General features: G+C 43.5%; 1 protein-coding gene across 4 annotated transcripts in view; it reads right to left on the minus strand.

Moving 5' to 3' along the window:
- NEURL1 (neuralized E3 ubiquitin protein ligase 1) overlaps positions 1-14,188 on the minus strand; it is a 161,892-nt gene that overhangs the window by 12,977 nt on the left and 134,727 nt on the right. For all 4 annotated transcript variants that reach the window (XM_063339365.1, XM_063339369.1, XM_063339366.1 and 1 more), the window contains exon 4: positions 5,712-6,392. In XM_063339365.1, the coding sequence (XP_063195435.1) occupies positions 5,712-6,392 (681 nt within the window). The remainder of the gene's footprint in view (positions 1-5,711; positions 6,393-14,188) is intronic.

The following is a 14,188-nucleotide window of genomic DNA, read 5'->3' on the forward strand; positions in this document are numbered from 1 at the left end:
CTGGCTGATACCTCAGTACACAGGCTAATGCTCACTGACTTACCCGTGGCAAGTGTGGGTTAATTATGTGTCACCTGTGATGAGATCTTTAGCTGGATGGTATAAAGGCGCCACAAGCAGGTGTTAACTCTGACATTGCTGACACTGACCACAAGGGACAAGCATTTGACTGCATCCAATTCTCTGTGACTGTGCAGTTTTCCAAACCCAAGTTGTTAAGCAACCTGTCCTCTCTAACACAACAGCTTCCCTTCGTGCTAATGATCCCGTAAAACCATGAATATAGAACAGGGCGTGAATGGAGAGCCCTGTGCAGTGCTAGAATCAAGCCCAGAAGTTACGGACACTGTAATGCTCTTGTGGAGCTCTTACAACTTAACATCAGTAACGTGTGCTTCACTTGCAATGAAAGATAAAGCCACGCATGACAGGAGGGTATATGAAGAGGCACCAATTAATACAAGTGGATTTCTTTCCAAGAGGCACTAAATATTAACTCTCTTCCTTCCCCCCCCACTTTCTAACACTATAAAATACCACATACTCTGCAGTACGTAGGAAATCCACACAACACAGGTCTGTTATATCCCAATCAGCTTAATGAGTCCATTTTCCATACAAGTGTGAAATGTTTCCAAAATAAATAAAAAAACAAAACATGGATGATAAAACTCCGGGGTACTTCTAATTGAACACGTGTTAAAAGAAGCAATTCATTATGTGCATTTCTGTGCACCAATGTTATGCACTTATCAGGTTTCTCTTTTGCTGCATTCAATTCAGCAATTTCCACATCACTGGAATGAACCAAGTCAGAGAAGCATCAAGTTCCCAAATGGGTAACCTACACATGGCCACAACTGAGATCAGAGATGAGGGTGTGTGATTTACTACTGCAAAGAACAAGCCAGCTTCTCTCAAACAGGAAAAGCTTAGAAACTTAGAGCTGAAGAACCAAAATCCCATATTCTCCCTCTCTGTGTGGGAGACTTTTCTACAAACTGTACCTGCTGTCTGCACCATGGGCGGTGTGTACAACAACTGTACACACCAACAATCATTTAATATTTTGTGTGCTCACTGCAGTTAATTGTATGGGCAAAGTAAGTAAGTATATAACTGCATCCAGAGTGAATAACTTTTTTGGAAGAGACAGGTGCTCTGCCATGGAATGCTGGAGTCCTGGGACAGTCAGGGTGCAACTGGCCAGCTCCGTCTTCCTCGCCTCCCCAGTTTCCAAGAAAGTCTGAAAGAAGGACGGAAACCTCAGCAACAATTGATTTCAAAATATCTCGCAATGGGCAGCCAAGCAGGAGCCCCAACTCAATGCTCACGGTAAAGGAGGCAGGAGAGCTTAGCCCACACGCACTCCGCACTTATCCAGCATGGATGTGAATACAGACTTACCCATGCCAAATGCTGGCTCTTGGGTTGTTTTTTTCAGGCCTAACGCTGGCTCTTGGCCAGCATTAGGAGACATCCAGAGAGCTGCAATATTGTACAGCTGTTCTGGTGGGGCTGGAGTAATTCAAGTGCATGGATAGAAAGGACACAGATAAGTTGGCAACTCGGCTTCATTAGTATGACTGTTGATGGAACATGTTATTTCACTGCTCAAAAGAAAATTTCAATATTACTGGAATGGATGAAACTCACAAGGGAAACCACACCAAAAAAACAAAATAAAGGAGACGAAGGAAGATGTTTTACATGCTGGTGATTCATTCTGAGACAAAAGAAAATGAAAGAATATCCCCAACCATTTGGATCCCCAAATACTAAATATATAAACTTATTGCTGTGATAGCTCCTCCAGACATGAGTCATACATTTTAAAGCCTTATGGGGCCGATCAATTTAACTTCATAAATGAATTACACCACCAAAACCAGACCAAAACCAGACCAGTGCATCCAGACTGGCTCATTTCAACCTTTCAGAGCTGTCAATAAAACCGTGTGTGAGCTGAAATGCTTACCAGCAAAAGCTGAAAGCAGTAAATCAAATTTAATAGGCTGGTTTTGTCAACTGTACAGGAATGATGCCTGAAAAAAAACAACCCAAGCCTGAACTAATGGAATTCCTAAAGGATATGCAAAGACTGTTTCATTTGTACATGCCTAATGATCTGGGTTTCTGTTTGGTTGTCCTATGTGCACAACCCACTGAATTTCTGAATTAAGACCAGCACTTTACATATAAAATATTTAGAAAGGCTTCCAATTCTGACAAAAAGATCTATTGCCTCCCTCAATAGCCGGTTCTTGTAGTTAATCACCCTCACTTATGTTTAATTTAAATTTGTGCCCCTTCATTTTCCAGCAGCTTGATATTTTTAATGCTATTATCTGCTATATTAAAGTGCCCTCCTCTTTCATTTACCTTCCCTCCATGTGGTCAAGCTGCCTTTTAACCTTTTCTTTGCAACTAATTGACATCCTTCCACCTCCCACTACAGATGACTGTGGCTGCTATAGGCTGTAGAGGTGCTTGGGTTTAATTTATTTCCCTTTTGCTGGGGTGACTTAAAAAAAAAAAAATGTTTCCAACCTCGTCTTTATTTTCTGCTATTTTATTTCTCCTACAGCAAATACATTGCCAGTATATGATGCCAGATTGGCAAGATGGAAACAGAAGTCAGAATTCTTTACTATCAAACCAACCCCACGCTCCCCTCCTCTCTTATAGAGTTCTGTAAGACCATCAGCCTGGGTAGAGATGGTCTCCCCTAATATTTAGATTAGAAAATAAATGTTGCATCTCCAACACAGTGGAATAACTGTGGTCAGCAAACGTCAGCTTCTATGGTAAAGCCACAAGCCAGGGAAGACCTGAGCTTAGCCCTGCTCTGGGTCAGGACCAAATAACTAACGTGACGGCGTGAAATGTAGTATCCAGTGTTCAATACCCTGAGCCATCTTATTATATGAGTCAAAAATAAACCTTCTCTAGGTGCAAGAGTGGTATAGCTGTTCTACGCCTTCTCCATCCTCCAAATGAAACAGAAAAGCTGGAGAAGAAGAAAACCCTGCAACTTTAATTTCATTTTATAGTCGGCTGTAGTGCCGATGTTCTTTTAGCGTTGCGTAACATTGCTTTGATTAATCTAATAATGGTATGCCCCCAGAAACAGAATGACATCTGCTATTTAAGATAGGTTTGTTACAATTATCCCTCTTGCAGTATTTGTGTCTCATTTCTTTCAAGGATATGGAACTTCATTTTTTTCCATTAAAATTAGAAAAAGATGACTATAAACATGTCTTCTCCTGTGACAGAAAGCTCAAACTACAAAAGATAGATCACACAAAATTACTCTTGTTTGCATTCCGAAGACGGAGCTTGTCATTAGAAAGATGAACACTTTATATTCTTCTTACATTTTCTAATATTATAATGACAGATATTATGGCAAGCACCATAATCTCTTCCACTGCAGTGCAAACAGTGCACATCACCTCCCTAATAACATTGCAAAAGCTAGAGAAGGGAGTTCATTATTTCCTTTGCCTTCTGCTGGGATATTGCTGATCCACGTAACTACTGCAGTTGCAGAGATGTGCAGTGCTGGGACAGCATCAGTGCTCTTCTCTGGGCAGCTGCACTGATACTGGGACTGTACTGCTCCCAGCATTGTTATACTGGAAACATAGGTCTGAAAAGCTCTATTTGTATTTTAATACCTGTTAAAGATTATAGGCAAGCTCCTATTTCAGAGCTTTTAACTGGGAGATAGCAGCTTGCTGCCCAAACTGACGTGGATAAAGCTGTGCACTCAGCAGGGTCCTTCCCTTTCCTTGAGAGAGGCAAGGGCAGTAAGTCTGGTTCTTTTCACTTACATCTCACTTAAGAACAATAGCCCATTTTCAGCTTCTCCTCCACTGACCGAAGCCAGAAAAGTCTGTTATGTGGTCACAAAAACAGGTAGGGAGGAGTTTTCCAACTCAGCAGACTTAATTTCATGGATCCAAACACAGATTTATCTAAAATATGCACTAGGAGTGTACTGGTTTGGGCTGAACTTGTGAGCAGGTAGGCAGGACGCACACGGGGTATGTGCAGCAGGAGGTTTGTCCAGGACGCAGGAGGCCTGCGTTCAAGTCCGTGCTCTGTTGAAGTCTGTATGAGGAGGTGATTCTGTCCCTCTGGTGAGACACATCCTCACTGCCCTGTTTCAGGACATACCGCAAGCCGGCTATTTGCTCTGTGCAAAACTGCCAGAATTAGTGATCTCATGTGAAAGGAAGCACTGGTCGATGACTTAGTTTTACCAGCAGCTCAATGACCTGAGGATGTTTTCCTTCTAACATATACAGGAGCATTTAATCTCCTACTTTACTGGGATCTGTTTGACTTCACCTACTGTTATCACAATGACATGTTGGTGGAGAGCAGAGCTAGCCATGGATTATGTACGGTACCCACAACAAATGTAATCAGGCTGAATTATCAGGGATTGAGTCTTGGGCTCGTGGAAATAAATTGCAGTATTACATTTGTCATCTGTGAGCCTTTAACAGCCAAAAAACACTCACAGCATAGGCCTATGGTCAACTTTAAGCAAATTATATAAGGCACTTCTTACTGTGATTAAGGTGAACAAGACCCTGCAGACAGATGTGTATGCTCACCACAATTTATCTTCAAAGACCGTCTATAAATCCTTAAAAAGGAGGTGTTGGTTGGCTTTTGGGTTTAGGGTTTTTTTCCTGTTGGGTAAGAGGGGCATTTTAATAGTGAGGATTTGAAGCAAAAAGGAATATTAGCATATTTGAAGTTATATGAATATAACAGAATAAACAAGAAAGGAGCATTTTCAAACCGTCTCCAGTTAGAGGAGTACCAGGAATTGCATCATGTTCTCAGAATCCATCATTTACCTTTTGACACTGACACCGGCAGAATCATTACATGGTCCAAATTCATGGCCAAACACAACCTACTTTTGTGTCCAATACGCACACACACACACACAAGTGAATTTGATCCTGGCTAAATGCTGTTTCAAGGCTCTTCCCTCCACACCTTCAAACCATGACTTTCAGCATTTAAATTAGGAACTTCAGTTAACAGAGCTTAAAAACAAAAATATCAAGAGAAAGAGGCCAGCTCTCCAGAGGTCCATCAACCTGTATGAGCTATGCTACCTTAAATAGGGCTGGAGGACCAGGAGACGCCTCTCCTGTTAAGCTGGTCAGTGCCACACTCCCTGCAGTGCCAGGATCATGAGGCACAGGGCTGCTTCTCTGCTTGCCAGCCTGCCTCTCACATACCAGCCTGGGGAAAGCAAGGGGACTGTGCTTTTTGGCAAGCAGTCATAACACACAGAAAAGGGCATCAGATCTCATTTTTCTTTCTGGTTATGCCCTACGTTAGCTCAGCCCAAAGCACCTCTCCTCCCCCTTCTTTGCTTCTCCTAGGTCAGCGGTGACTCATCTGTACTTTAATGGAGGTCTCTAAGGCTTAATTCATTATCTGAAAAGAACTTTGAGACCATGAAGAATGCTAGAGAAGTGCAAAGAGGTAAGCCTCGTAACTCATATCCATGTGCTACGTACATGACTGTTGGGTTTTTTTCTCCTTTTATAAAAACAAAATTTGCACCTGATCCTAGAGCGAGGAGGGACTCATTCCCTCCACCCTTCCCCTGCAATGTATCCCCCCTCCTTGCTGTCCTGCACATGACGTTTGGAAAACAGGGTTTGACATACCCAACAATCGAATTTGCGTGACCGCGCCGTGTAAAACGAAGAACATCCAGAGGGGCTGGGAACAGTCCACGCAGACCTGCATGCCAGTGCCAGCACCGTTGTGACTCAAGTGCAGCTCACCATCCGAATTCACCATAAATCCCAGGATGTCTCCACTCTGGAGGGGCACTATGACTCGGCAGATGGCCCAGAACTCCTTTCGGTCGACCAAGGACTCAGGATTATAGGGGAGGTCGCTGGGGCGCAAGGTGCTGGGGTCGCAGGACGTCACCCCATAGGACAACGTCCCTGTGCGCACAGCGTTGGACTTGTTGATTTTGACAAAAATGGTTTCGTTGATCCGAAGGGGTCTGCTGGTGAAAACCAAAGTCCTCTCCTCCCGGGCATGCTCCAGACGGGCCACGGTTTGGTCATCGAGGATTTTGACGTGGGGTCCCCGGAGGTGGTGGAAGCGGAGGTCGCTCTCCAGCTGGGACGGGAGGAGGTGGGAGTGCTGGGAGTTGAGGGAGTTCTGCGGGATGGGGCACGTGGTGGCTGTCACATGGAAGGTCTCCTCCTGCAGGTTGAGGTCACACAGGCTGACCGAGAGGCGCGTGTCCTCCGTCTCCCGCCTCAGCGAAGGCCGGCGGATGGCGGTGAAGGAGCGGGGCCGCAGGCAGTCGGGAGGAATGATTTCACTGTCTGCAGGGAGAGAGAAAACAAAAGAGGGGTCACTTCAGAGAAAATGAAAATGTCCAGCAGTTTGCAAATGGCTGTCAGTTTGACTGATATGTTTCAAAGGGAAAATCCAAGACCTGCTGCCATTAATAAATTTTTCCCTTTAAAAAATGGAAGCAGAGTATCATAAAATGTATTTGCAATCGATTGCTGTTCCTGTACTTTCTCCACCAGCATCAACATTTTCAGCTTCTGAGCAGACAGACTTGAAATCGATGGAAAGCATTGACCAGGGGAGGCTCTCCTTGGAGAGGGGAAGCAGAGGGTAAATATCTGAAATATACCCTGAACGTACCAATCAATATCTATACAGGCTCCAAGTTTACATGCCCTCTTTATTGTCTACCATAATTCTCATAGATCTAGGAAATAAATATCTAACTACACATACTTTTTTATTTTAAAAAATGCTATGTTCAGTTCTAATTTATTTATCATCATAAGAAATTTAATTAATATTCCTGCATTTAATTAATGATTAGTGTTCTGGTGCTCACTGCAAACCAATACAGATATGGATTTCACAGTGCGGAACTTGGGAATATGCAGTTTTCTATAAATAACATACCATCATTTATTATCTCCAAGCCAAATAATTAAAAATCAAATCCATGGACTAGATGATCTGAAAGGTCTGTTCCAGCCTAGGCAATTCTATGGATATATAACAAAGAAAGATGATGCTTACACATTCAAATCCACCAGTGGAAACAGAATTGCACCTCATCCTCTTTGTTAGTCTCACCTGCTGTTTGAAGCGCTAATCATCAATTTATTTGATTCTTTTTCTAAGAATCACCTGCCTTTAATGCCTAAATTACTTTTATTTAACATATCCTTAGCTATGCTGTTGCCATGGAAATTCCAAAGAGCAATTGTGGTGGGAAAAAAACCCACCACATTATTTAAACAGATTATAAAAGTAAGCTGAGATAATGCAAAGATTTATACTTATGTCTGGCTTTCTGAACTCTGAGAAGCCCATAGCATCAAGAGACAGTTGAGCACGTGGGTAATTTTCTGCAAACGTTGCAATAAGCTACGGCCCATACTGACTGTTCCTCTGCGCCAGCTATGCTTGAAGACTTGTGGCTTCAAGCCCGGATCCAAATGGTATAAGGTAGGACCACCCCATACAATACAACCCCCCACAGGTGGCACAAAGCAACGCCACCAGACCCCAGCCTGGGACCTGCCACAACCACAGCACAAGTAGAGTGACAAGATGAGGCAGAGGAGCAGAGGCTCGTTCCAAACCCACCTGCTAGGCCCTTGCAGTGGGCACCTCGTCCTTGGGATTTTCTTTTACAACAACAAAAGAGCAGGGCCTCAGGTTATCTGGGGATTTTCCCGATGGTATGCACCCTTTCCCAGTACACCAGAGTAGTGGCTCTGAACTGGTATGCCAAGGAAAAATGCCAGCTACTGAATAACCAACATCTCCTGCAATATCTGATGCCTGACTAACAGCCTTTCCTGCCCTCCTCTTCTGGGAGCCCTGACAAGAGCACACCCACACACAGTTTGGCTTCAGTAGAGCTCTTTGCTTTGCTTAAACTGGATTATTCCAGGCTCCTCTTTAAATAAACTGCTATTACAAGGGAAGCACAGTCTCAAAATAAAAATGGGCTTTGTTTCTCATATTTGATTTTCCCCATACTGATACTTCGGCTTCTCTTCCCAGAAGTTAATTAAAGAAAAGGAGGAATAAATAAAATCAGAAATTACCCCAAGTAATTTAGAAGTGGGTCGCATTAATGCTTTGTAATATATGGGTTGGCATTTGCATTGCAAGTGCTCCTGCTGGATAGAATTAGACTTATTTTACCCTCCTTTGGCTGGAAACCCACACAGGAGAACAAATTAATACTGGCAGTTGATGATGATCCTTTGGTGGAGGTGAATGGGTAGAGACCTTTCTGAATAGGAACAGAAGGTCCTCTCTATCTTATTCCCTGTAACTATGCATGTGCAGCCTGGCTGACAACTGTGATGTGTGGGTAGCTTGCAGCCAGGGTTTTGAAACAGCTTGTTTTCCACCAGGATGCTTGCATTTCCCTTTGGCTGCTGGACAAAATATCTTTTTCCATCTGAAAAGAGGTTAAGAGAGATGGAGCTCTTCTGCAGACAAGACACATGGCATTGATAGCAAACCAGGGTTACACATCCAACTGTTTTACTTAAATCCATCGGTAGCTCAGATGCCTAGCCACATAAGGGATAAGATGTCGCAAGCATATGGGATTGACTGTGAGACTTAGTTCATTAATGTTTGCAAATACCCATGGAAAAAAGGATTGCAGTTTCCTGGTATCTGAAGTGGGTTTGGGAAAATTTAGAGATGAGTCTCTAAGAGATGCTGGCCTGCTCCAGGGCTCTATGTTTTTATAAATCACAAAATACCCAACCAAATAAGAAAAAAAATATCCCATTGACTATAAACTAAAACAAAAGTGGGATTCATCTTTTGGGGTAGTAGATAAGCTGGAAGAGATGTGGAATGTCATTTATCCAGAATAACTGAAAATGGCCAAGGGCTATGAAAGAGCAATTCTAGTGAAATGTGAAACGAGTGAGGTGACTTTGAGCAGTTTCTTTCACCAGAAGATACGCGGGAACAAGTTATTTTCTTCTGCTAAAGCTCCAGTTGTCATTTTGTAAACACAGACCAAGCTGTTCATGCTGGAGTGGCCCTTAACGCAGCCATGCTCCTGCAGAACATTTACAACTGACCTTTAATGCCTACAAAGGAGGGACTCTCTGTGTAGGAGTGTCCAGGCACATTTATATTTGCAGAGACAAACCTGGAGCACACATCAAAAAGATGGAAAGACTTTATGTGATGAGACTGTAAAATACAAAGTAGGTCCAATGGCCAATTACCAAGGAGATCACCCAGCTTCAGCCTGAAGAATTTAAAAATCATCCCTTCTTATTAAATATTCGTGGCTATAAAATTTCCTGTGTAAGACAGTTGGCAGTGTTTCTTTTGGAAAAGTCACGTGGTGAGAGACCTCCTTGGGTGAGAATAGATGGACTTGTGAGTGAAAACCACAGCTCTCGCGGAGTCACCAGAGCAAACTTTAACCCAGCTGGTTGGGGTACCACCGGCAAGCTGGCTGTGACCACAGCAGCTCCATGCAGGCTGGCTGCCCAGGTAGCTTTCTAGAGAGGTTTTTCTGAGCTCTGCGTCAGTGCCAATTATGGTGCCAATGCTGGATTTAGAGACTTAAAGTTTCTGGTATCAATATAGATATAGCCAAAGCGGAAAGGATTTCTAATAAAACTTTTCTGCTCTACAGTTGCAGAATCTGAGATGCTGAATTTTTGTACAGGATGCCTAACTTCACAAATCCCTCTGTGTCTTTTTTCTGGCTTTGTTTAAGAAAAAAGGCGAGCTGGAGTAGCAAAGCAGAACTGAGGGGCACTTCAGCAGTTCAGCCATCTTCTGTTTCCTCCTCCTTTTTAGTGGGTTTTATCTGCAAAATTTAGATTCTCAGCAGCTGATGCCTTACACAGAAAATTAACTTGAAGTATCTTCCTCAAACCAGAGGCTTCGAAGCTTTCTTTTTTTCCTGCTCAGAGGGCATGGAAGAGCCTCCCGCTTTGTGCAGGCTCAATGAAACTGCAGTAACGCTTTAGAACAGCACTCAGAAGCAGCCACACACAGCTGTAAAGGCTGCATCCAAATCAGAAGTATTTCACTACCACCTTTTTTTTGAACCGCTGCCAAATGTGGTCTTCTTAAAATCATCTATTTCCTTAAACATGCATAATATGTATAATACTTTTTTATTATAGATTTCACATACATGCACATTTAATATAGCTACGTGCACGTCCAAACAGAAAGGTATTTCTAACCACCACCATGCACAGATCATCTCTGCCCCACGCAAACCCGAAGGGGATGTGTTGCTGTCAGACTGTCAAATCATTATTTCCTTCCTCTTTTTCTTTTTCAGTACTGTCTGTTACTGCCTGAAGGCTTGACTTTCCAAGGTCATGAGCAGCCAGTATTCACACACCTGTACAGGGTCTGAGAAAGCAGAGCAAACTCAGCACACGCATGCTGGAAACTTGCAGAGTCCAGTATTTAACTGCAAGCTCTAGGGTCACAGAACTCCTCCTCTTGGTGAGTTCTCTGCAATCCTACAGCCTCAGAGTATGAGGGCTGCAGCATGTCTCCAGAATGAGCTATGGAAGAATGGAAGACCTAGTATAAATTAATCAAACTCGAGCCTTATTACTAAAAAAAAATAACTTAAAATCTGAGGGCTCAGACTGATAGCTTAAGAACCCATCCCATTTCTAATGATCTTCCCTCCCAGGAGGGAGGAATGCTGAGAAACCAAGGAACAACCTAGTGATTCCTTGCATCTGGAGAACATTTCTGTCCTCAGCTACTAAGCAAAGAGTAAAAAATTAGTAAGGTCAGAACCTTGCTGGCACACTCCTTCCCTTCCCATGCATAGCCCCATGTTCTCTCCTTCCTTCTGTTCTTTGCTTTACTTCCTCACAAGTGCATTTTTCTTCTCTGAATCCCTTACTTCACTGGGTAATAAATAGTATTTCTAGTGAGTACTGGTGCTCATTGTATAACTTCCACGACCAAGGAACCTCAGAGGTGCTAAGCTACCAAAAGACATCTTGAAGTCAGTGTTCCCTACAAGAATATTCTATGTAAATATACAACTGCAAAAAGATATACACTGTATTACTCCCACCATGCTGGAGGGGCTCCATTCCTACTCGGGAACGCAGATGAAGGCTCCTTTTCCCACCATCAGCAGTACCTGTCACAAGGGGTTATGCAGGGAGGACAGCTGGCCTTCCAACACCTGGAATCTTGCGCTATCTCCTCCATGGTCTACAGCAGACTTACGCAGCTAACAGCCCATTTGGCAAGACTTTGACATTACAGGGAGACGTGTTTGAAATATGAGGCAGATGTACCACACCATAAAATAACATCGCACTCAAAGGCAATTGGGAAAAGCAACCAGTCATAAGACAAGAAATAAACCTGTGCTTCTGGAAACCTTCTGTCACTCACAGCCTTGTACTCCCCATCGTGGGAGTGCAGGTATTAATCCCAGCTCAGCTGCCTGCCTTGCGAACCCTGCCGGTGTCGTGCTGTGGCAATCTTTCTCCCTTGCTGACTCAGTCCTAGCGAGCTGATGTATGCTGCTGGGAAACTGCCACGCTTCAGTGCAGAAGTAGCCAGAACAGTTTCTATATGTTGTTTGTAGCTCAATCTATTATGTACTTCAAGGTGACTGAGGACCAAAGATTCGGTAAAATTGAAACAATTAATTATATTCTCATTTATCCCTCCTAAAATAAGGATGAAGAATCCTGTGATGGGGGGCAAGGAGCAATACCCATTCCCCAAGCCCTTTGGTTACTAGCTTGCCCGATGTGTGTATGGCACCCAGGCCACACCACCACCTCCACTGGAAAGAAGGAGAGTGGCTGTGACTGGGTCTGGGAAGAGAAGGACTGCTGCGTGTCCCTGGGACTGCTCTTCATGCAGTCTGCTGTACCCATGGTATTAAAGATGTCCTCACCACGATGGGATGCTCTAGGAGCTCTCAGTCTCTACCACATATATCTTAACTGTTTTATTGTACCAGGAGGAGCTAAGCAAATGGGAGAGTGAAAATTGCCCTTACTTAAAATAAACACAAGAGAAAAATTGAGAAGTGAAGAAAGCCGAGGCCACGCTCACAGTCATTAAGAAGCAAAGCTCCACTCACAGAGCATGTCGAAAGTGCTCTTGCCTGCTGGCGGTGTCTGAGCAGACACTCATAAAACTATTTGTTTTTCTGCAAACTTGTACTCTCCATGTGAGGTCTGGAGAGGAGGCTGGGCTCTGCTGTGCTCAGCATAACGCTGCAGAGACCCACGCTCCTGGGTGGATGCTTCTGCTCTGATGCCGCACACAGCTTTCCCCCTCCCCTCCCTGCTTGTTACTGTTAAATCCTGAATTTATATGATCCGAGACCACTCTATTGTGTTTATTTCTCATAAACCATCAGGCGCCAGAATGCAGCTTCTCGGATCATACGACGAAGCCACTTTCAGAGCATTATTGTAGCATGTGGGAGGCAAATGTTTAAAATCCCTCAAAGGAATGATTCAGACTAAAAACCTCCTTTGCCATATACTTAGGAATTCACTTCTACAAAGTACATTTCCCTTTATGAACAACCGAGAAATCAAACTGCCTGAGTTATTGCCTCAGATCAACCATTTCTTCTCCTTGAAAACACCCACATCAAATCAAGGACATCAGTTAAGTAAATACCTACTTATACAATACCTATATATGTACATGTCTCTATTTCATTGACAGTATAAATATCCCATTTCAAATAAAGCTGCTTCCTTCTGCTCTCACTGCTCTGGCTTCTCTCTTTTCACCACGCTTACGGGAATATATGCAAAGCTACAGCCTACAGACAATTTCACTCGTACCAGCTATATATGTAAGATGCCCAGGCTGCTCTTTAAGAGACAGTAAAATCTGCCCCAGGGCAAAGAGCATCTGAGATCAGAACTCAGCTACTGGGCTCTGCACCAGAAGACAGTTCTCACCACGTAAACAGAAAGGATATATAAATGGTGAGTGGGAGGCAGGAAGAATTAATGTTGTTATTTTATAGACTGGAAACCATGGGCTGGAGTAAGCTGTCCAAGGGGATAGATGACTCCTGTGGTAGAGATCTGAAGTGAAATTTCTTGGGGTTTACCCCAGTGCACGACAAAACCACCCTGTTTCCCACGGTGCACCCTCTCATTTCCTAACTCTGCATTCAATACCTTATTCTCTACCTGCTGCTCCTCTGCTTCCATGAACAGATTGCTCCTCTCACCTCAAAACTCAACCTACTTGGGACTCCTCATCCATTACGGGATCCCAATGGTCAGCATGGAAACCACCGGCTTGGTATCACCACGTGGCCAATGGAGGGCAAACACACGTTTTGTGTGCATTCCCACGGTTAAAGTGGGAGTGAAGGGCTACATGCAAATTTTGGCTTCTTGCTCATGGCAGTCTGGAAGGCAAGCTAACTGACATTTCGTAACAGCCATTTTCATTGCAAGAGTAGCAGATATTTAAATCAGCTGAGTGCATTTGTTTGCCTGTGACCAACACAGTCCAAATTAGCTTTCTGACACTCAGGTGTTTTTCCAATATTGCTGAAAGCATTTGAGAGAATTTCTGCTATAACCAAGGGGCAGAAGTCAAAGTCCAAGCCAAGGGTTACGAAGAGGTCAAAGCTGGAGTTTGTCTGTGGGAGATATCAGTCATGTTTACACTAAAAATTGTCACCAGATTTAAAAGCCAGGTTACAAAAGAAGGCAGACCATCGACTCTGTGGAACAAACTGCAAGGCTACAAACATCTGCCACTTTAACAGAAATGAGTGGAAATCAACAGTGCTTCACGAGCATCTCACTGGACTTGTCTTTGCTTTGTGTTTGCATTTGCTTGGATAAAAATCAGCACTTCTTTCCAGGCATTTTGAGAGAGACTGAGCACTAAAGCTATTTGGTTTGCATGATGCGGTTTTGGAGAAGTGATAAAAAATGGAATGGAAGAGGAAAAATTAGCCTTTTAGTCGTCATCAACTGCTAGGTGTTTGATAAATTTATTGTGCAAATCCGATGGCTTCACGTGGCCCTTTAGCACTGAATCCTGCTTTGAGGGAATGGTGCCTTTGTGCCATTAGGCACAGAGCAGCTGGTGTCCT

This window comes from Chroicocephalus ridibundus, chromosome 6 (genome assembly GCF_963924245.1).
Source record: "Chroicocephalus ridibundus chromosome 6, bChrRid1.1, whole genome shotgun sequence".
NCBI classification, from domain to species: Eukaryota; Metazoa; Chordata; class Aves; order Charadriiformes; family Laridae; genus Chroicocephalus; species Chroicocephalus ridibundus.